The sequence below is a fragment of the Pipra filicauda genome, unplaced genomic scaffold, assembly GCF_003945595.2.
Source record: "Pipra filicauda isolate LSUMZ 115617 unplaced genomic scaffold, ASM394559v2 scaffold405_size854913_pilon, whole genome shotgun sequence".
NCBI classification, from domain to species: Eukaryota; Metazoa; Chordata; class Aves; order Passeriformes; family Pipridae; genus Pipra; species Pipra filicauda.
Window position 1 is genome coordinate 262,101 of NW_024104538.1, and position 24,476 is coordinate 286,576.

The window sequence follows — 24,476 nt, forward strand, 5'->3', positions numbered from 1 at the left end:
TGTTCACTAATCTTAGTGAGTTCAGTTCAAAGTCCTCACTCAAGGAAAACTGACAGTGGATTCACTGTGAAGTCTGACCAAAAAAAAGATCTTGGAAGCAGTACAGATAGAAGACTAGATTTTGAGAAAAACCCAAACAAACAAAAACCCCAACCCCCAGAAGTTACTCGAGTGTTCTATAAATTCACAGAGGTAGTCTACTTGGTGTTTACTGCAATCAGTGTACATTTAAAGACAGTAATTTTTTCTAGAAACTACTTTGAATTTTAACTTTTACTTTTTGTTCCTTCTAAAACATTAAAAAGAGGAATAAAACTGTGATCTCTTAAGGCAATGAGATATACCAAAATGTATAAAAGGACATGACAAAGTAAAAAATTTCCACAACTACATGCTACGAACATGTGTCTGAAGATAGACATTCATTCATATTTATTACAGAAATTGGAGCCTTAGCAATACACATTTTATCTGGTAACTTGAAATATCAGAAAATACCTTTGTTACGCTTATCAGAAGCAAACTTGAATAAAATTATTCCAAAGCTTATGCTGACTGTTAACATTTGCTGAATTTATTTTGAAGGCTTTCTAAAATACCTAAATCTTAAGCAGTGAAGTCTGATACTTCCTGCTTCATCTGTAAACTTGGCAATAAAAAAAATAAATTATTGTAGCAAATAATCACTCTACACCATAGAAAACATTTTATGCTTAAGAAGTTAGCAAAACAACACATCTTTTTTTAAATAGTTGTTACGAAGGTTTAACAGTAGCAATGCAATATGTACAGCATCAGTAGAAGTTCAGCTGGAAAGCAAATGGAATAAAAACTTTTTCCCGGACCTGTAACAGAAAATGTAGCACATACTTTCTTTTCTGACTAAGGAGAAAGATCAACAGTAAGTCTGAACAGTGCCCTAAACGCACTAGTGAGCTCTTTTGCTGGTCAAATAGCAATAAAATGGCTAAATGTGTTTGTTGACAAAAGATTTGTCATGAGCACAGTGCCAAGAGTCTGCCACCAGATATCCCAAAGCACTACCGGACACAGAAAAGACTCCAAGATACAAATAGGTTTGCTAAGCTTTTAAGTTTTCTAGAGGGTTGAGACCTGTCTTTTTTCTGAAGACAAGAGATTCTAATGGAAAACCTCAGTCAATCTTTTCCATTAGGGAACTTTCTGTGGGTTTTCAACAATGGAAGGAACTATTTTTCCCTGAATTATTACATAAATATATAAAATAGACAAGATAAATATTTTGAGAAATCTTAATACAAGACAAAAATATTTAGCTTTCAGAAATGAGCAGTTCGTGTGTTATCATCACTACTTTCATGCTATTCATAATCATCGTCTGTTTATAGAAACCATCTCATCTTACATTTCAAAGTCAGCTTGTCAGCCCTTCAGCAGGAATGCTCTTTTGTATAGGTATTTGCATAGTGTTGAGCAAAAAGTGATCTTAAACCATGAAGGGGGTACACAGGAGGTCAATTCTTTACCAACTTCTCAAAAAACCTCACAGCTTCTCAATGAAAGATAAAGTTCAAACTGGTCAAAACATGATCCTGACAAAATCTTTTGTGAGAGCAAAATAATCCCTCTCAAGCCCATCAGCATATATAATGATTTGAAGCTCTTACTAAGATTTATTGTGTTCTTTGGGCATCACAATAGTCACACTATTGTCTGGTAACCAGGCTGTTTATATTTCAAGAGAAAAACAAATCCAGCAGGAGGAAAAATGGTATCATACATCTCTTACGCTGACAGAATTATGCTAAGAAGCAAACAGCAGTGTGAGACTGATTTCAAAATAAGATTTCTCTGTACAGAAGAAGTGGTATAACGCAGTAAAAGTATAATACAATAAAATGTTTATCACTCCACTGGCATGCATTATGAAGTCTGATTTGCTAGGTTCCTTCATTCTTGGAATTATCCCAAAAACTACTAATTTATAATAATTGACACCATCTCCTGAGAAAGACTATGTGTAGTTCTACATTTATGTCTCTACAAGATATAAATTATTAGCACAGTTAAAGCTGCAGTAGACACTTTATGATGAACTAAATGATTATATTAAAACTAAAATGGTTGAAGCATTTGTAAATCTCAGGTTATTATGCCAATAATTTATCTTTGCACATTCTGGAATGTTCCTCTGAAACATAAATTAAATTCATAGCCAGTTCTGTCTGTTTCAGATTTATGAAAGATATTCTGATGCAATAAATAACAGCAGCTACTGAATTTGCCATAGTGTTTTACTCACTCTCACTCATGTAGTTACAGGTTTATAATTTTGAGCGCTCTGTGATTAAAGATGGGTATTGGAAAGCAAGTTCTCCCCTTTCATGGTATAACACTTAGACTAAGATAACAAGTTCTGATCTGTTCACTCTAAGTTCTCTGTCTTATGCAATCTGTAAAACCTCTCCAGTGATGGGAGCTGACTTGCCAAAATGAGAGCAGCAGGCTGCCTTCCGCTGTTTCCAGGCACCCTACCTACTACTCCCTCCTAAAAGAAGTCTTTTGGGATCCAAGGAAAACAAATCTGACAGCATGTAAACTGGGATTATTTTTAACTGAAGAATTCAATGCTATGTAACCCAGTACCATCAGTGAAACTTAGGACATTACTAGGACACTGAACTTGCATATTCCTCTGCTACAACCACCAAGAAGAACATGCTGATACAGACCCTAATATACACTGAAAAAAGAACAATACAGAACTCTACAATGATCCACATGTCCAATTTCAGTTGTGCTTAATTAGGTCTGCCACTGGTATCAAACCTCATGTTCAACAATATTTTACTAATGACATTATTTTGAATATGATATTCAAACAAGCAGTTAAAGACATACCTGTTCAGAAAAAATACCATTTAATATTAAATCAAAGACAAGTGGAGAAACCTGCTCAGCATGGAGAAGACTCCAGAGAGACCTCATCACGGCCTTCCAGTACTTAAAGGGGGCTTATAAAAAGGAGGGAGAGGGACTTTTTTACAGGCAGACAGTGACAAGACAAGGGGTAATGGTTTTAAATTGAAAGACAGTAGGTTTAAATGAGGTGTTAGGAAGCAATTCTTTACTGTGGGGGTGGTGAAACACTGGAACAGGTTGCCCAGAGAGGTTATGGATGCCTCATCCCTGGAATTGTTCAAGGCCAGGTTGGATGGGGACCTGAGTAACCTGATCTAGTGAGTGGCATCCCTGTCCATGGCTGGGGGACTGGAACTAGATGATCTTTAAGGACCCTTACAACCCAAACTATTCTGTGATTCTATGAAATCAACTCTTTGCAACTTAGTATTTATTAGCAGTCAAAAATATGCTATAATAGTGCCCCAAAACCTACTTGGAAGTCACAGAATATTCCGAGTTGAAAGGGACCCACAAGGACCAAGTCCAACTCCTAAGTGAATGGCCCATATGGGCATTGAGCCCACTACCTTGATGGTGTTCTAACCAACTGAGCCAATCTAATGTCAGACCAAATGTGGGGAGTTAGGCTTTACTGATCTTTCAGTTTGTACAGTCATTACCATTAAAGGCTTCTGTTTAGAGTTTCAGGCATACAAGCAGTGGGGGAAAGATAAAATGTACAGGAAGGTAAATACTACCATATGTCAAACCTTTGAAGATGTATTATGTTCACTCAGTGTCTTTTCAAAGAGCATGCACATTCAGTGCAGGATGGACTTAAAAAAAAGATAAATTACAGCTGTGCCTCTACAACATGTACAGTTGTAGAAGTCAATACTCATTCACCTTCAAAGTCAGCCTGCTGTGAGACAAATTTGGACCAGGAATTGTTTTACTGCTATGATGAGATAAAAATTTTCCTGTTAACCCAGATTATTACATCAAGCTCAGTAGTGAAATAGTATGACTGCATTTCTCCTACTCAAAGCAATATCTGGAGAGGGTAGACTAGAAACATCATTACACATATCTTCCAATGCAGATATGGTCCTAGATCATACAAGGAAAATTATAAAAATATGCTTCACCATAGAGAGACAGCAGTTCTCTGAGATAATACATTTTTTACCACACCAAGAAAGAAACTTTGCCTGCATAGTACTGTATGAGTTCTTATAGTTCATTTACTTTTCAGAAATTTAGCAGCATAAATAATTTTTTTTTTGATGGATTCAGTAACAGGTCAATAAGTCTGGAGATTTTACAATGTAAAAGCAGCAGTAAATCTAACATGGAAGTAACAGAATGAAATTATTCTATTTTCTAACACAGAATGGTAAAGATCTGTTTCTGGGCAAACAAATGTTAAAGCTACACAACAAATCAACAGCAAAATAAATGAAAGTTTATCTAATTATTAGATAGACTTTCTAACAACTGCTTCACTAATTTTTTTTTCCTATGCTTTCTGCTGATTTCCTAATTTAATTGTTTTCAGGATAAGGAAATGAGATAGAAGAATGGAAAACACATTAGAGACACTAGAAATAACATTTATTTTGAATTCTATTGCATTAAATCCATCTAATGACAGCTTTGAGAGTACAGAATTAAATAAAGAAAGCTAGACTGCTAAAACAGGTAACATATCACATAAGCCTTCCTGCTATTGAAAACTGAAATCTTCATAAATGATGTAAGGTATGCAGAAAGTTTAAATGATGAAGAATAGCTTTAATATTACCCATTATGTATGCTAATATTACACTAAAGCTTCTAGTTGGGAGTTTGACCCTGGCTCAGGCTCAAGCCCTTTCACACATCTTTAGTGAATCCTTAATGACTACAGACAAAAAGGCATATGTATACAGTTCAGACAGATTTTGAAATTAATGGATAACTTTATAATGATGAATATTATTTTCAGGTTTTCAATATATGAAAAATGAGGCTCTGTGCTTGAGTGAGAATGATGCCTCATCCAAACTTAGAATCACAGAATGGTTTAGGTTGAAAGGGACCTTGAAGATAATCCTGTTCCAACCCCACTGCCACAGGCATGGACATCTTCCACTAGAGCAGGTTGCTCAGGGCCCCATCCAACTTGGCCTCACTAATGCAGAGTGCAGGAGATAAGGTTCAACAATCCAGTCAGTTTGAGCTGACATGCTGGTTCCCATTTATGTCCAAAGTAAATTCATATGAACATGCACACACAAATGTTTGCAAAAAGAGAAAGCTTTGATCGAAACAGAATTTGCTACTGCTTGCAAATTGTTCTTTAAATTGTTCTCTAAAGACTAAAGAACAAATGACACTATATAAAAGATGCAATTATGTTAGTCATTTGTTGATACAACATAGCTACTTTTTGCTGACATATTTCTAAGGTAATCAAAAGTTTTATGTTATGATTATATTTAGCTAATACTACTATGACACCAATTAAATAAATTTTTCCTAGAAAACGATAAGGAGCATTATGAATAGGAAAAGTTGAAGGCAAAGGGATTTCCTCAGTAGCTGAAACAATAGCAAGTGTGACAATTGACTCTTAATTCAATTACAAAGGAATTTTAGAGGATAACTGGCAACCTTAACTAGTTTAAGAAAAGCATTCCCAATAGTACACTTGCAAAATCTAAGTTTCTACTTGTCAGCTGCCATGTCTGAAATTCAAGCTGAAGATTCTCTCTTCTTTCAGTTTAAAATCCCCTCATAAAATGCAAAAAAAAGTAAACAAAAATGCAAATCATGAACATGTAATAGTTATACGTGGTAATCTAGGATGAGGTACGTTCTTTGCTAACAAAAACATAAGCACATCTAGAACCTACTGACACCAAAAAACCTTTTTATTTGAACAATTCAACTAGAAAATAAAGACAACATGCAACTATGCACGAAAAACCTGTCTACAGTTACTGGAAGTTATTTTAAGTGGATTTAGAAATTAACAACTTGCAAGGATATTGTTACTTATTGTCATAAATAACCAGCACAGATGATGCAAGGAAAGAAAACTGCAATGGTTAACATTTAACCCTTTTCAAATACCAACTATAAAACTGCCCTACATACACAATCCATGCTGTTTAATATTATTTCCATTGTTTGAGCTGCTTCCACAATGATTTAACCACATACTTAAATCTGGTGGGATCACTCTTACAAATGAGGTGAAACAGATCCCTGAAATCTTATAAAATCTGGTTCTGGGAATGGTTGCAGCTAGTTCTGAAAATTTAGTATGCAGAAGAACACATTTTCAAAAAAATTATCAGTAAATATTACTTATACTTGCATATCTTTTAAAACTCGGTCTTCTGGAAACTAATGATTTGAATATTTAATCTCATGATTCAGTATTTAAAACTTTTGGGGTTGAATACATAAGCTTCTGGAAATTTTTTAATTAATAGCCATATTAATTGAAGTATGTAAGACAATATTAGAAGAATTAGTTATGAGGTCTGATGAAGCCTGAGGTAAAACCTAACTCCTGAGAAGAATATTTAATACTTTTGCAATTGTCCCTCAAACTTCTTTCCCACTCTTTCACAAGCCTCCCCAGCCAGTTGACAATTTCATCATTGCAGTAGCCTGTCAAAAACCATGATGAGAAAGCTTTTCAAACCCATATAGAAATTTGAAGGTTAAAAGGAAAAACTGAAGTCAGAATATGTATCTAGTGGATACTAGAGTATTAAAATTACTTATTTTGCTATGTAAGGTGACAACCATGTTTTTCACCAGATGGTGTTCTTTCAAGACCTTGTGCTTCATTCTTAGATAGAACAAACGGGATTAATCATGTCTGAGGCATACAAATGTGTTCAGGTCTGAGTTCACCAGGAAAGAGAACTACATCCTAGTCATTAGCAGACAGAAAAAAGAGTTTTAAGCTGCCAAGGAATGTACTAATGTATCTTTGCACTGTTGTAGCTTTGTAATAAAAGAGAAAAATAGTAATAGCGGCTTGAGGCTTATGGTAATTTTCAGCTAAGGGTCTCAAAACAGTAACTTGCCTGCAAAAAAAAAATTGAATGCTTCTTGGTTACAGACTTTTTCTTCATGTGATATTGATCTGTACTTTATAGTTGTGGTTTGTTTTTTTTTTTAATCAGCACATAGGCTGCTTATCCTAGTATAGGCTTCCTTTATACTAACTCACAGAACTTTTCTCTTTTACTTTTTTTCTTTTTCTTTTACTTGAGCCTTCTGGCCTTATTTTACCTTAGTTCTTATTCTTAAATACTTCTTTTATTTTTGATAATTTTTGGGTCATGATCCATTCTGGTGGTTGTTGTTGTTATTATTATTATTATTCAAATGCAATTTTTGAAGACTACAGAAGAGTTCTAATACTTCTAAAAAGAATTTATTAAGTTTCATTAAAATTACTCTCCTGTAGTACAACTTAACATCTGATATGATGGCTTTATGCATACTATGTATACACAGTGAGACCTTTTTCAACACTGAACTATTTGTATATGTTTACAAGTGTTACATAGCCAATTTTTCTCAAATATGTCTCTTGGTACCATGAAGAATCAAACTGTAAAAAAGCTGAATTCAAAAATACTTAATCTTCAGTCTACAAGAACTTTTAAATATAAAGGCTAGTTACAATATGAAGATAAATATTGAAGTTTGTTACTTTGAGAATTTGAAGAAATAAAAAAAATAGAATGTGAAAAATAAAATTACTTCTATATCAGGGAGAACATACTGTCATTTTCAGAGACACAATGAAAGAGCTTGAACACTGTTATATTCTTGTAGACACAATTGGTCTCCTGAGGTTGGGTTTAAGGCACACTGGCAAGGCTGTAGGTGTAGTATTAGTAAATGTTTCTACTACCTTTTTAAGTCTGCCATTTGAAGTATTCCCTGAGCACAATAACGCAAGCATTTTAAGACATAACATTATAAGGCATTATCATTATAATAGCTATCAGCTATACATTACAAAAGATTGCAAGTGCAAGTGCTGCCAACATTATTCAACTAGTAGCAGAATGTCAGGTCACTCTGAAGGAATGCAGAGATATTTGCCCACCTAAAACTGTTCAACGTTTTTAATGAATTATGCTCAAAAGCATAATTTTTTTCTGAGAATTTACTCAAAGATTCAAGGGCCTGCAACTGAATTTATACTCTGGTTTTGTAGGGCTGTCCCACAGAGTAGTCACATCAGCTTGTAAAAGCCATCAGCGCTTTGAGAGAGCTTTAAATTTAAAACCCTGTATTTGTGGATACAGAATTAGCACAATATGACTGATATTGAAAATAAAGCTTTCCTGTTTTGGTTCACATTTGATTCATACGCTGTAAATCATACTGGAATAATCCAATAAATGTTCTCTTAATTAATTACACTAACCTGTTTGTCTAGAAAGAAAAGGTAGTCTGTGAACAGAAGAGCTGAAATCTTTTGCCCCTTTCAGACTAAAACAGTTAGATGGGCTCTGCCTATCTTCCAAGTTTATAGATAGAGACTGCTCCAAGACTGTAGAACAAGCAGAGCTGGCATTAAGCTGGAAAAGAGCATCTTGTGCTTTCTTTTTTTCTTTTTTTAGCATATTTACCAGAATATCTGCACGATACATTAAGGAAATAATTAAGAATTTATTTTTTTTAATATATATAGAGCAACAATCAACCACCTCAGTTTTTCCAAACAGCAGATTCATTTTTACTAAACATTAACAAATTCACAGATTGACCACAAATTGTTGATCTCATTCAATCAACTCCTGATAAAAGCATTTACATACAAACAGGAAGGAAAAGTCTAGGATCTTATTGCCATTGTGTGACACTTCCTTTTTATTTTTAAAATTTTGTAATAAGCAGGACTTCCAAACAAAAGAAAAAAAACCTTTTAACTTACAGGTAGCCTCACAAATGTTTAGGCTTTTCACAGTAAGAAGGTTTATTAAAATGCAGAAAAGGTCTTTATGAAATTTCTTGCAATAACACTATGCATTTACTGGAAGTATATCTGGTATAAACACATTTTGCCTAACAGCTCATAGAGGGCGTACAATGGAAATCCTGTGTGTGTTCAGATGAAACCACAGAAGTCCCTGTGATATGTTTTTGATATGTTATTCATTTTAATACCAATTAATCTTCTAAATGAACAGCAAAAAATCTAAGTAGTCTTTAGGGAATATAATTAACTTGACTAGGTAGTAATAGTAAAACACTTTCCAATTCAGTTGTTATGATAGCTTCTAGTTACTGTAGGCAAGAAGGAACTCATAGTTTATTAACTAAACAGCTTCCATACTTCCCACCACTTCATCACAATAGACATGTTATTAATGTGATGATGTACAGTCACTTAGCAACTCTCTAAATCAGTCTTGTCTTCAAAGTCTTAATACTTATATTCTTCCTATATAATTCTAACATGGATTTCCACAAGTTTCCTCCTTGTACAAACAAAGCTGTGTAAATCTACTGAGCATAAGTGCATTTAATAGAGATATTTTGCTTTTTTTCCCATACTAATGAAATAATTCATTTCAGGAAGAAATGTTTCTGGGAATTCAGACATTAAAACTGACATAAAATTGAAGTCTTTTTTGAAAGGAATGAGTCACTGTTTTAGATAAATTTATTTGAAATCACACCTTGGAAAATGAAAATATTATCATCTGTGACAGAGCAGAATTAGAGAAGCTTTCCCAACACCTCCATTCAGACTGGTAGCATGTTATACCCCAATGAAAAATGCTATTTTCGTTCGACATTTAAAATTCATCAGGAATTGCTGAGCACAAAGAACACAACCGGGTTTGCTCTTTACTAGTATCTGTGAGATAATCTCTATTATCTTTAAACTTAGCAAATCCATATTTTCTTTTCTCTGCCATACTCAAATTTTACCCACGGAGCAGCCACAAAGTTAGGGACACCACGATGTTGCAGTTTGCCCACAGTTCTGCCAATCTGCTAAAAATAACTCCCACCCACTGCGCTACAGCACAGCTACTCATATTTCTTGTGAGGCAGTGAAATGGATGAAGCACGTCTGAGCAGTTTAGTACTTTCATGTCCAAAAAGCTTTAGCTTTAAATTTTAATGTAAAAAGTACAACTTTTATATTTGTTCTAAAGGCATATAGCCCAATAGTCCCCAAAGTAGCACTTCATTTGGCTAAAAATAACACATACAGGAAATTCTATTCTTTGTAAGGTAATAAATTGGTTTTTATACTGCATGAGAGTTTTCCCCTCTAAAAAATGGTTTAATTTGCTTGAGGAGAGTGTTTTAGGTGTGACTTGACCCACACTATTTGGATATTGGGTGGACCATTCTAAAGCTAAGTGGTGCTTGGATCCAGGATTTTGATTTGGGTTACAATTGAAAGAGATGCAGGTGCAAAGCAGAAGTCCTGTTACACAAAAGTTGGGAATTGAGTATTTGCTCATTTGCTCACTGTATTTGCTTTAACACAGTGGGGGCAGCTTCCATACAGCCTATCTCACATACACAAAACCCATTGTAAGCCAAACTATAAGCCCATCTCAAAACAAAATAATACTTTTTTCCTCACAAAGGATACTGATTTCATTGTCTCTTTGCTGCAGAAGGTCTTTAAGTTTTTCCAGTTCTTCTCCTGATTCTTTGTTACTGTCTTCTTCTTCAGAGATGTTTTGTGAGAGCAGCTTTTTATCAGAAATTGTGGGATGATTCATCAGTTGCTATTAGGAGAAACAAAAAAAGCATACCCTTTTAACTTTACCTCTAGCTCAGTATTATTCTACTCTGAGATGGTCTAGCTATGGTACGAAAGGTAAAGCCTTTCTAGGCTCTTGGCAGAACAAAATCATGCCACCAGTTGACTGTCAACTTATATCTACTGTGTCAAGTAGGGAACAAATTGTGTTGGTCAATCTTCACTACCAAGCGTACAGTTTACTTTACTCTTAGACATAAATTAGACATAAATTCCAGTGTTCCCTAGTATGACAGAACTTTCAATATTAACAATATAACTAAAAATAATTATTTAAGGACAATAAATTAAGATCAGGAATGCATACATTGTTTTATTGGAAAAACTGTATCCCAAAATACAGAAAAGTATTATCTTCTATTGCTTTCCTCACTAGTTTCATAATTAACAAGCATATCTTGTTTGCTCAATGATTCAGAAGGGCTTGCAACACCTTCAGGAGAGTTAGTGTAACAGATTCAGGGATTTAGTGGTTTTAATCTACATTTTCATATCTTTCAACATATTTGTCCAAAATAAGGCCTCCACAGTGCTGGAAATACAGACTGGAAGATCAAGCCATATACAAATAACTAGTCTGTGTTGATTCCAGTAAGTACCAGTGCTCTATTACAATTTACTGCATGCTGAGATCCTTGCTGAGGTTTCCACAAAACACTGGTGAATTTTTCCAATTAAATTTAAAATTTCTATCAGTCCTCCAAGCACTTCAAAGTTCAGGTGTTTCACCCTTCTCCAGCACCCCTCAACTCTATTGCATTTTTTTTAACACTTTTCAACAATGAATGTCTTCAAGTTATTTTCAGAGTGCCAGCTGCGCTTCCATCCATGTTTAAAAAAAATACCTTCATATGAATGAAGCAATACTTGATCTTGCGCATGTCAGCACCAACATCCAGTGTGCTATCAGGATCCTTATCTTTGAGAAACATTTCAATTAACTCATCCAACCTGAAAATACATAGCATTTCTTAGGAGAAGAAAAAAAATCGCAAACAAGCAGACAACTCTGTAAAGTGGTGTGTCAAATACAACCCAAAATGTATCAAGTTCCCAGATATTAGTAGGCTATTTTCCTTCAAGGTCCATGCATTTGAAATGTACTTTTGTTCTGATTACTAAAAGCTGGATTTGATACTGGAGATCCAACAATTGCATATCTGAACATACTTGCACCTGCTAAGGAATAGTTCTGGAATTAACAGCATCTAAAAAGTAATATTTTCTTTTTCTCATTTATTTTATAACCTTTTATTCTTTTGCTATCTCATAATTGACAAAACCAAAAGCATGTCCTCTCAGAAGAATAGATTTTTAGAGGCTTTGGACAGAGGATTTGCTACTATATATGATTATTTATGCAAAAGAAAAGTCTACTTCCTTTTCTACTACAGTAGTCAGCAGACAGCATAGCTTTCATACATAAAATTACCTGCTCCAATCACCAAGCAAAGCAAACTATCTTTTAATGCAGGTATTTACAGATTTCTCAAAGACCTACTGCTCTTCTTCTGTATAATGAAACGCAGTAAGTATTTTATTCTCTTGCAATATGTTCTTTACAAACAACTGACAAAATCTTCCCTAGGGAGATACTATTTTTATTTCAGTAATTCAGTCTTCATAAGACAATCTGGCACACAGAAGCCTTTCTATTTTTCAAAACCAAATTAAAACCTGGAAAGTTATACGGCCATAATATACCATGCTTCTAAGCTGGATGTCACAGCTATATTGATAGAGTCAGACTTCCTCTTGCATGCTCTCACCATCTTTCCAGGTTTTGCATTCCAGGATGCATTGCAGATCATTCTCAAGACAAAGGGAAGAGGATTTCTAATCCCGCACTAGCCCCTTAACCCACTTACTATGGTACATTTCTGGAAAACAACAAGTGCAAGTTCAAACTCCACCAACTGGTTTTAGATTTATGGCTTCCTGGTTCCTGACAGATGCTATTACAATTATTTAGAAGGCAAACGGTGGGAAACAATGACAGGCATATACCCTGTAAAGCACAATTTTATAATTTTAAATGCTTATTTAGCTTATTATCCTCAGAAGACAAACTTAAGTTGTGAACCTGAGCCAAGGTATCTAAGGCAGCTGCAGCCAGTACCCAACTGCCTGAAAAGGGCAAGAGTTCAAAACCATCTCTGTGCCTAGTGTTTCTTTTGGATGAGTTTTGTTCAGCTCCTCAATTAATATGCAAGCCTTTTGAATGTTATTTCATAGTAATTTAAGTGATTTAGCTGTTCAAGGATCGTGAAAACAACATATGAATTTATATAGTAGCAAGACTTTCACTTTTACAAATGAAAAATCCTAACAATGCTACTTCATTTGCAGAGATGTTAACAAAATAAATCAAGGAGATGATAAAGAATCACAGGAGGAGGGAAAAAACCACAACTGAGAATAAGTACAAAAAAAGAATACTGACTATCCATTTTCTTTTTCCTAATATAGATTAGACAAGGTATGTCTGCTTGCTAGGTGGCACAGAAACAAATGACAACAGAATTTACAAGGTGAATATCCTTCTACTTATCATATTCCTGACTCAAACAGTTTATTATATTTATCTCTACAAATATCCATAAAAATGAAATTAAATATATGGAATATATGAAAACTTGAGCACAGAATTATGTAAAATAGGGCTGTAAAAGATTTACGTATTTCATATAGGACATGCACAATTAAAACTCCAACCCGCTCTTTCTAATCAAAACATTTCACACAGGCTGTAGTTGCCCTCCTATCGAAAGGGATAAAGTGAGAAAAACCTTTCTAAAAGTAAAGGAGAGCCAAAATGGCTTTTGGTTTTTATTCTATTTCTTTCAAGAGATGGATAATACCCTTCTCCTCAGCAATAACGATATCTTCTGAGGTAGTCACCTATCTTTGATCCTTAGTTCTCTACCAGAAGAATGTATAGTAAACTGTTTTCCTCCAACCAAAGACTGTTGCAAGAGTACACATCAGTAAGAACTGAACCAGAAAAACACATAAAACAGCCCAGCACTGAACAAAGTTGGGTCTAGGTGCTCAAGAGGAACAAGAAACCCATAGACAACAAGAATCCCAGAGAATTCCCTAGCAAATCTTGCCTTTACTTGCCTACCTAGAGGCACATGTATGTGGCAGAGCAAAGGCAATGTGAAACCATGAGGCCAAGTAACACCGTTCTTTTTCTAAAGGACCTTTTTTCAATTCAGTTCTAAGAGAGTAATACAAAGGCATAGAAAGTAAATTATTTTTAGTCAGTTATTGTGGCTCAGCCCTGAGACACACACCTAGATGTCTCTTAGTCAGTCAGTATTTCCTGGTAGAGTTGAGAACTATTGTTTCTTTTGAAAAAGATCAGAGCAATCGAACCTTACATTTATTGATGACCAGCTTCTGCTATTATGCCAAGGATAATGGTTAACATCTGCATGTCCTTTCAAAAGAGAAATTAGGAAAATGCCCAAGGAAGGTTATTTTGATAATGAACTTGCTAAAGGAAAGAGCATGCTTGGCACAGAATGCATACCATATTTGAAAAATTTCTAAGTTTGTGACTGAGATTTTCTTCTCCCGAAACAACCTAGGCTGAAGCTTAATTTCCCATGACACATATTACCAAAAGTCACTGAGAAAATAATTTAGAAAAATCAGAGATATTCATGTACATAGGTTTTATAACATGACTGAGGGTGCTAAGGTAAACTAGAGGGGAGGAAAAAAAGCCCAAACACTTTTGCTAAAACTTATAAAAAAAACCAGCTAGAATTAAGAAGGGGAAAAAAAAATCAACCAAGAAACATATCAAAACTCCTTTCTAGAGTATTAAATACATATATGAACACTGCTGCTTTCACTATGGTTTTTTTTCCTTCCTTGACTGCATTTATGAAGACTAACACTACAGCAGTGCTGGACCTTACTGTTATACGAGAGATGGACTGCAGAAGAAATAAATTCCTGTTTCAACATTCTATTTCTTTATTATAACTTACAAAATGAGCTTTGCAAGACATCAATCAGCAGCAGAAAGAATAATCCCCAAACTAAAACAAAAATTCAATACAATCAACTCGAAGACCTAGTAATGAAATAACACCAAAACCCACTCACTGGAGGAGAAAACTGAATAAAGAGATGGTCTCTACACTATCATCTGAAGATCAACCCCAGGAATTTCACTTCACACTGAAGACATCTTTATAAAAAAATACTTAGCCCCAAGATTTCACACTGCTCTGCTTAAAAAGTTGAAGTGCACTCAGCTTCATGGGAAAAAGCCATGATGGAAACTGTTTAATTAACTGAAATTCAATGGAAACCTAATCATGGGGTTAGGTAGAAAGACTGAATTGAAAATTACTGAATTGCTTACTTGTCACACTTAACTGCTACAGTGGAAATATTCAGTATGTATCTGTATTTCAGAATTTTATACTCTTTTAAGGTAAGATGATCACTTTAACTTATTTAAATTTGAGGGTGTTTTGTTATACTGGCGAGTTACATCAGAAAAGACTACACTAATCTGAAATAAAAGTAACTAACCACAAGATACTTCCACTGAAAGTATTAAACAAACATAAGAAACCCCCTAAAAATACATTTTAGAAATCCTAAACCCTCTATTTTTGTGTAGAAACAAATATTAAAACAAAAGTCTTTCATTTGTTGTAGTTAATAACATTAGTAAGCCAGCTGCTGCATTCTGCATTAATTATAGCTTACTCAGGGTCTCAATAAGGCTGCCATGCAGAATTTATGCTAATCAAAACTGGAGCATGGATAATCACAGCTAATTTCACACGACAGCAAAATCAGCATCGTATGAAGATGTCTCATAACTCACAGAGATCCAAAATGGTTCTATTTTTTCCCTTTTCTCTTGTGTGTTGTAAGGTAGTTACAGAGCATTAAATATTTATTATTTAATGTTATTACAGTAGATGAAGCCTCAAAAGGCAGTTTTTCATACATTTCCATTCTTACTTTTAGGACTACAAGGTTCTGCCCTGAGGACAGCAGGCCTAACTTAAACTAATAAGAGCAAGGGTGTGCTGAGGCCTATTGCCAGAACCCTGCTGTATCAGAAAGAATAGTTTTCCCAACAGAAACTCCCTGAAGGAGGAAGAATATGAAAGTATCAAACAAAGACCCATTTTCTGTGAAAAACAGCAGTAAACAAAGAATGAGGTTTTCTTTTTCAGTGCTCACCAGAAAAAAAAAAACCCAAACAGATTACACACACACACACAAAAGCTTTCTAAGTCAATGTATAATGTGAGTTAAGAGATTAATTTAAAACTAATTTTGATAGTGACCTTTTACAAATGAACATAGTACAAAAATAAAGGTATTGCAATGCTGATCCAGGCAAGTTTGAATCATGAAAACAGAATCTAAAACCACAAGCCGTATCAAGCACAAGTTCTTATGTTGATGATTGGAAGAAAATTCACAGTAGAACAGTCATAAACAGTTAGGATAGAAACGTGTTAAACTAACAGTGCTCTCTCGTTAGTGACTGTGAATCAGTCCCAAATTCTTGGTCTAGCATTTCCCTCTTTATATCTTTTTTCTGCAAATAATGTAAACACACACTGTACTGCAGCTTGGAGACAGCTTTTACATTATCAATTTTATTTCTCTTCTGTTGCTTTCCACCCTTCAGAAATTCTTCTCTAATGTAGACTGCTTACCATTCAGACCATGCATAAATCACAGAAGCTTTCTATCCACATTATTTCAGATTCCACCCAATTTTTCTGATAGCACAACTGCAAAATGATTAAATGAGCACTGTGCTATTTCACTTTTACCCATTCATTAAATAACAGACTTCCATATTTTTTAAAAAAAATCCGCTTCTGAATCAGTCATATGTTTGGACGAACCAGGATGCAAATTACACAGCTGAAATGCATCAGAAAAGCACTCCCAGCCAACTGAGAGTATGTTTTTAAAGTCTGGAGCTCTCAATAGCTTGCAGGATGCATGGTCTCAAATCACAGATTTGGAAGGACTTGTTTTGACCTTGCTTTATGTGCCATGATTAATTTCTGGGAGAGCTTGCCTTTTAACCCGTGATCCACTGTATATTATGTATTGAAACTAAGTTAACTTAAAGAACAATTAATTTTGTGTGTCAGCTGTGAAGTCTGTGACAAGCAAAATGGAAATCCAAGTTTATGAAAAATAGGCTGCTAACAAGGCAGCTACTAAAACACTTGTGGTAATCAGAGAGGTCTCTAATTAAAGAATTTTGTTTAGCTTGATTTTGTAACAGTTTTCATTGGTAATATACTTGATATCAATTTTTCCTTCTTATATTAATTCTGAAAATTATATTTAAGTTTAATAATGATGTCTATGTTTTTTAAAAAAAGTAACTCCACATCTCTACAAATGTCATGACTTGATCTAAAAAACGCATGATAGTTGGAGCAGAATTACTATTATATTTAAGAACAGCTAACTTGAAGCTAAGTTTAGTTTCAAGTGTGCATCTGTATGGGAAGACCATGGAGTTTCTAAGTAGTCGATTTTATGAACAGTGCTGTGGAAGACAGGAGAAACAAGGAAGGTTTTTCCAGGCATTGTTGTCAATGGAATGACAGAAGATAAAAGTACACAAAATACATTTGAGCTGGCCTTGAGAAGAGCTCTAATACATTACTGACAGGTAGTGCACATACACATATATAGAGGATAATGCTGTATTCTTTATCCAGAAATAACTGCTTAACCTCTAATTTAAAAAAAGTATGTTAATTTCTGGGTGAACTAATAATAATTAAGTTAACTAAATAGTGGAACCAGCTACATAAGCCCTGGTATAGGCTGCATAGATCTGGTGCAGTCTTAGAGCACAGAAGGAAGAGCAGTAAGTCCCTGAGTGTCTTCCATTTCTACAGTCTCAAAGATTTTTACGCTTTTTAAAAATATCTATATAGTGCTCTAACAACTATAACAACTATTACAGGAGATTCTTCTGAATTAAATGGCTGCCATGTGACAAACAGATGTAAGATGAGTTTCTACATAGTTGAAAATCATTAATTTCAATGATGATCTTTGTATCAGTAAAACTAGGGGTGATTTTGAATGGATGATAAAAAGACCAAGACTAGCTCATACAGGAAAAAAGTGCCTACAGTAATTCTAAATGTCAAGTAGCTTGCTGAGGAGATGATTTCCTTCTTCAACAGCACTTTATAAAAACAAGCCGAAAGCGTGTACATAAGAAATGCTACTCACTGCCAGCTAATATTTGTGGCCCTAACAGTAGTCCTATTCTAATCACTAGAGTATTCGAAAAAGTAGCAAGAGAAAATTAGCCTTCAGTTTATCAAAATTTAAAAAATCAAAATATCTCTAAGGTAGAAAGAACTTGAAATAAAATGAAAGGACATAGAACAAGCATAACAACTATTCGAAGAAGCCAAAACTACTCATATGGATGAACACCAAGATATTCCTACCATATAAATGGGAGAAGTAGTTTTGAAAAGATTCAGTAAAGTATCACTTACAGGTTATTAATTAGATGTAGAGACTCAAAAGAAAAAGATTTTTGAAATGAATTTATAGTGCCATAAGATGCAAACAGGTATTTAGTAGCACTTTCAGAAGAACTCGAACGTTCAATGAATTTCAGTGAGATTCAAAAAGCTTCTATGATCACTTTTGACCATATGTATTTGAAAATAGCCTCCAAGATTTTTTCAAGTATCTAAATAATCAACTAAAGCTATGTTATGTTTTCCCATACATCTCACTAATATTAGTTATACTATATTTCATTATGATTCTTGGAACCGTATGACATTAGATGACTGGTATAATTTCGAACATTAGAAAACAGGACATCGTCTATCTTCCTTCCACCCTCATACTAAAACAAACTCACTAACCTTTGAAAACAATTCTACAGTTTATTATCTCTCAATAATTTCAATGTAAAAGGTGATCAGTTTAAATAATATAAGATTTTTTTTTCTACTTTCAGTGGCCTTGGAACAAAATGCAGGATCACAGAAAAGTATTTACATTTACTTTAAGCATCTAGCTCAGGCATCTGCATCAGGAATCTGAACTTTCTGTGCTGTCACTGAAGATTTTTTAACATGTAAGAGAAAAAATGTCCTCTAGAGAAATACATTGATTTAACAGCATTCTAAATCAAGCACCTGAGCTAGCAGTTAATGTCAGACTACTTTATTGCTACGATAGCTTCTTTTCTCTTGAATATTGCCTACACAGCTCATGTCTGTCAGTCTGATAACTTCTACACAAATCAACAGTCTGCAGAGCTGTGCTGACAAAAGGCAAGGTGATATGCCTTTATTTCTTCCACCTTGCAACTGAAATTCAACACTAACATGAGCAAATAAGAACATTCACTCCTTTGTAAAGGAAGCCATTTGTTCAACAGCTTGAGTAACTCTTAAAGCTTTATATTGTACAACAGTGCAATATTGTTAATACCATGATAGCATACAGATGTCACAATGTTGAAACAGAAAAATGAAAGACAGAAAGAAGTAATGAGATATCCAGGATTTAAGTATGATGAACAATATATGACTGTTGAAGTAAAAAATAGAAGTGTCTGTAATAACATATGCATCTGAAAGAAATAAGGTAAAGTTATTAATAAATTAAAGTGCTAAGCCAGTACTTCCGGTCCTGTTCTTAGAGAATTCCAATTGGCAAAGGCTCTGGAAGCGTGGGTGCTCTGGAACACAGGACCTTGATTTGAAATCCTGACTTTCTGGGCACAGATTGTAAATTGCTAGTGAGCTCATTTATATGATTAAAAAAAATAAAAATCTCAAATGAATAAAAAAAAAGGACTCTCCCTTTTACTTTTGGCATGCATTTTATAAAAGAAAAAAAACCATCATTTGAAGGTAATTTAATTCTATTCTAAAGCATAACACAGAAGCCTGTGAGAGTACAATTTCCTTGTATTTGGGATGTATGATGTTATTTTCTATTTTTTATAAATAGTCCAAAGATCCCCTTTTTATTTTTTTTCTCCTAAACAAGAAACCAATTCTCCAGCTCAAAGAAATATTTAGATCAGCCCTTTACAGCTAAGGAAGTAGATGGTAAGATCCAAAGCAAGCAATTCAGATTTTGGAAGCATTTTATGAACTACATTCTGAACCACTTATGTAGTCTAGCTAAATTTTTTATGCTTTGCTTTTTAAATAAACAAAATGAGAGCAGCAGAATTCATTTATGTTTAAAATTTATGAGAATAAAGTAATAAAATAAAAAATATGACATACTAATGCAAATGCTTACCATTTAACATAAAATTCTGAAATAAGAATTACAGACAGCTGTAGCTTTAGTCACATGACTAAGTTCTGTTGTATTATAATTTACCATTCACAAGAAAAGTCAAGAGCATTTGTTTTCCATTTTGTTTTAAACAGTGAATGACAATACAACATTGTAGTGATTCTTAGGAAAGCCTATTTGACACATTTTTTTCCTTCCATTAAATGAATAATAAAAAAAAATAAAACCCCTGAAGACACATATTTGATTTAAGTGTGGAAAAAACCCAACGAAGTAACCTCAGCTTATTCATATATCAATGTAAAACATTTAGCAAATTCAACTGCATTTAGTAGCCCACTGATTTTAACTAGAATGCCCTGAACATAAGCAAGTGGAATGAAGCTCATTATTGCAAGAAATGCTTGGCATTTCTTAACTTTGTAAGTCAAGAAACATACAAAATAAAATTTTAACATATTATTAATACTTATTTCCTGGGCAATCACCAACACTTAACTCCTGCAACATATGTGGAGAGTAAAAAAACTAAGCATTTTGTTAGACTAAAAAAATAATATTGGATCTACACATGTACCACTGGAATCAGTTTCATTTTGGCATCCGTCTTCCACTGAAAAGTGCCCGAGAAAAAGACGTGTGCAGGACAACAAAATAAATATGTACTTAGTGCACGGAGTTTTTCACTGACATGTTTTATACCTTTGACCAACTGTGTTCAGAATCAAAGAATAAATTAAAAAACTGGCACAGAATACTTTGAGCAGATTAATTTTGCTCTGACCTCCCTTAAAATACATATGACGAATCAGAATAAGAAGAATTATAACACATCCATTTTTTATACGACTATACTTCGTAACACTTCTCCTTATTAGTTAATTATTTGCAATAAAATTAACTACAGTAAGACTTTCATTAAAGTCTAGGAATTTTGAAAAGATCTGTATAAACTTGGATTATTTATAGACAGATATATATATATATACACATATATATACTGAGGTACAGTTTATTTAAGTTTAAACAGAAGATATCCCAACTAAGCAAAAATGTCAAAACAGCATTTGAAATCCATAATTACCTTAATTAGAAATTCTTCTCTGCCATATTAAAAAAGCATCAATAATAATAAAAAAATCCCCTACGGTACTAGTCCCCTAAGAACCCTTCTTGGGTGGCAACTTGAATTAAAGCATAACACAGTATGTTGCACTATCACCTATACTGTGTTTCTTTTCCTATTCTCCTGTCATAACAAACTGATCTATATGTCTCCTGATAAATAATATTATTCAGGTTTCATTATACATGCAAAACTAGACGAAAATCACAAAATAGATATTTTTTAGCAATAGTCAATCATGATTTTATAAGCCACAAAGATGTCATGTTATGCATTGATAGACTCTAACTGGAGACAGAGCACTAAGATGCTATCTGCTGATTGTCATAAATGCTCAGAACATTTATGGACCTCAGGTTCAGACATGTAAAATCAGTGTGGTCACAAATGTTATTGCCATATGAAAGCAAGCTCAAAAAGTATTCATGTTAAAAACCATAGAAAGATATTTTCATTGAAGTAGTGACTTTTTATACTATCATTTGATTATACTTTCATTTGGGTGTTTAGTCCATATCAGTTTTTGTGAGCACTCTGTTTACAAGACATACAAATGCAAAACTCATAAACCCTGACATCTGATATTTTCCTCCACTTGAATTGTTTTTAAAAAGATTGACTTAGCTTGTGACATTCCATTCAACTACAGCATAGGGTACTAATAAGCCAGTCTGACTCATGTATATGATAGTTATTCTCTAGCACTATCTCTGGCTCTCTGCTTGAAAAACCTCTGTACATCCAACTTTTTTGTTTCACTTTAAATCATACAAAAAATAATGATCCTTGAACAATGTCATTACATGGCATTAATGACTAATGAGGGTAATTGTTTGAGGTCATTCTTGTTTACTAGTGATCTTCAAGAGAAGCATTATATCCCAGTCATCAGTACTTAAGTGTTGTTCTATATTTTAATTGCACAGTGCTTGTTCCAAAAACGAACTTATTTTTAAAACAATGAACACCTGTGGTATGTGAGCCTGAGTAAACATAAATAAATGATAAATTCAAAGTTGAAAATTCTCTGTTGACCTAATACAGCTGAAGTCCTTGAAAGTTATTTCTCATTCTGTGTCTTATTACAGGTAGAAAGTCATTAAAGTCTCCTCCCTGCTTCTTTCTGAAGTAATCAGATGCAAAATTCCTTGCTATGATCTCAGAAAAAATCTTTTCTGACAGTGCAATGCACTATCTATTGTGCTACGCAGATAACAAGCAAAACCATACAACTAATACACTGTATAGTCACATTTCTGAAACAAGGCCTCCCAGTTGTATGCTATTGTTCAACTGTATGCAGATGGTTCCTTGCTAGGTTTTCTTTGCATATTCATAGTAAAAACTTTAATCAACCATTAACCCATTCCCATTCGTGGCAAAAAGTCAGGTAGAAAATCTTAAGAAGTAGGATTCGTGAGTGTGATCTTAAAAAACCCAATGACAGGCATTTATAATAATGTTAGCAAAGCACATCTTTATAGATTATTTAAGCATGTCTGAATAAAGTCACTGAGTCAGTCATCTTCTGAAGGACTAGTTCTGCCAGGGCAAAAAGAAACTAACTAATAAGGCCATTTAATTCTTCATGTAATAAAAAAGAGAGATACTTCTCTGTTCTTGCTGTTTCTTTAATTTTCTTTCTATGTCTAGTCTTGGTCATATCCAGTGCTAGTCTGTAATGTTATTTATGCATTTGACTCCCATATGTTTGGGCAGAATGATAAATACATATTAAATCAGTAGGAAATGAGGGGACATTTCTGGTTAGAAGAATATGCTGGTAACTTCTCATGTTGAAAATTACTCAGATTAACAGTGTATATATATATATATATATATAAATAATGCTACCTCGCTCCTCATCCTTGATATGGATGTCATTTCATTTCATTTTTGAATTAAAACAAAGCAAGAATTAATAATGACAACAATCTACACGAGAAACTCAAGGTTCAAGGTAGCACCCTGTCCTCATGTCTCCAGAATCTTCTGTATTTCAGGAAAATGTTAGCACTGACAGTTGTCTTTTGAACCAGTCCCAAGAGAAATTAAAGTAAGACTAAAAATTCTCACAGTTTCATTTCAGTTACTATTAATGTATTACCAAACAAAATTAGGCAGTTACTACTTTCTTTATAGAGATGAGGTACAGAGATTAAGTAGGTCCATCCTACAGAACAAATTTTTCAAAACTGGAAACTGAATTAAGTTATTTTGAACATTTAGACCAAAGTAAATATTTCTACATTATATATAGAAAGATCTTACACTCTGTACTGATCTGTTACAAAAAGCTGCAGGATGTTACAACACTTACATGGATTAATACTGCATTTTCAATAGCATGCTCAGTAAAAACAAAAATGAATATTTGGCTTTTAAGACATTGATTAATTGTGGATCACAAATGTGAGATTTCTTTTGGTTTACATCAAAGTAACGTTGCAGCAGGATACTTTTTAGTAGAAGAATATTCCTTGAACTCTAGTCAGATTGCATATCCAGTTTTGAGAGAGACTGTTTTTCATTCTGCACTATTATACAACACTTCTTTTTGCCTGGCACTTGACAGGCATTCCCATCCTTTGCGTTTACTTTACTTCACTTCCTCAAAGCTGAGGCTGCAAAAACACAGCCAGCAGCCTCATAGAGCTTTCCATGGAAAACTGCCATTCTAAACTGGCACCTAACTTCACTTTATTATTCACTCAGGGAAGTTTAAAACTCTGAGATAATTTTAAATATTTATGCCAGTAAACGAAAAGTAAACTGATGAAAAGTATAATAATAAAAGAAAAATCGAAAACAATGTAAGCCATTACTGAAGCAGCTCTTCTTGTGAAAGCTCTGACGTTCTTTGCTTGCCAGTCACCAGCTCCAACTCATCCTTCAAATCCTGGATTTCCTTTTTCAGCTGGACAATCATCTGTAAACAGCAAGGCATAAACCAAGCATCATCTACAAATAATAGCTAGTTTATGATTTCTGCATTAGAAGGCTGAGTTTAGCTAAATATTATACTTCGGTTTTATCTTTTTTTAAACAAGGTATCTTTTTTTAAAAACTGTTAAAATGCCTTAAATACATCAAAAACCTTTTTTTTCTTTTTCCATTTATAAAACAAAGAAAAGTCTTCTAAACTCAGTAAATTCTTGTGTTAGAAGACATGGCTGTACAGAAAGAGTTCAAAAGATTTCTTGCAAAAGAGAAATAAAAGTTGACATAGGAATAAAAAGAGCTTTTCTGTCTTATTAGTTTTGCCTGTTAAGAATGAAAGGACACTTAAGAACTGACATCTTTGTTAGAGATAGGGAAACTACACACCAA

The 24,476-nt window shown here is 33.9% G+C and overlaps 1 protein-coding gene across 2 annotated transcripts in view; it reads right to left on the bottom strand.

Moving 5' to 3' along the window:
* The window catches only part of KIF6 (kinesin family member 6), a 158,308-nt gene that overhangs the window by 88,838 nt on the left and 44,994 nt on the right, over window positions 1-24,476 (bottom strand). For both annotated transcript variants that reach the window (XM_039385334.1, XM_039385333.1), the window contains exons 10-13: window positions 23,972-24,075; window positions 11,545-11,650; window positions 10,526-10,664; window positions 8,333-8,545 (exon numbers count right to left, since the gene is read on the bottom strand). In XM_039385334.1, coding sequence (XP_039241268.1) covers window positions 8,333-8,545; window positions 10,526-10,664; window positions 11,545-11,650; window positions 23,972-24,075 — 562 coding nt within the window. The remainder of the gene's footprint in view (window positions 1-8,332; window positions 8,546-10,525; window positions 10,665-11,544; window positions 11,651-23,971; window positions 24,076-24,476) is intronic.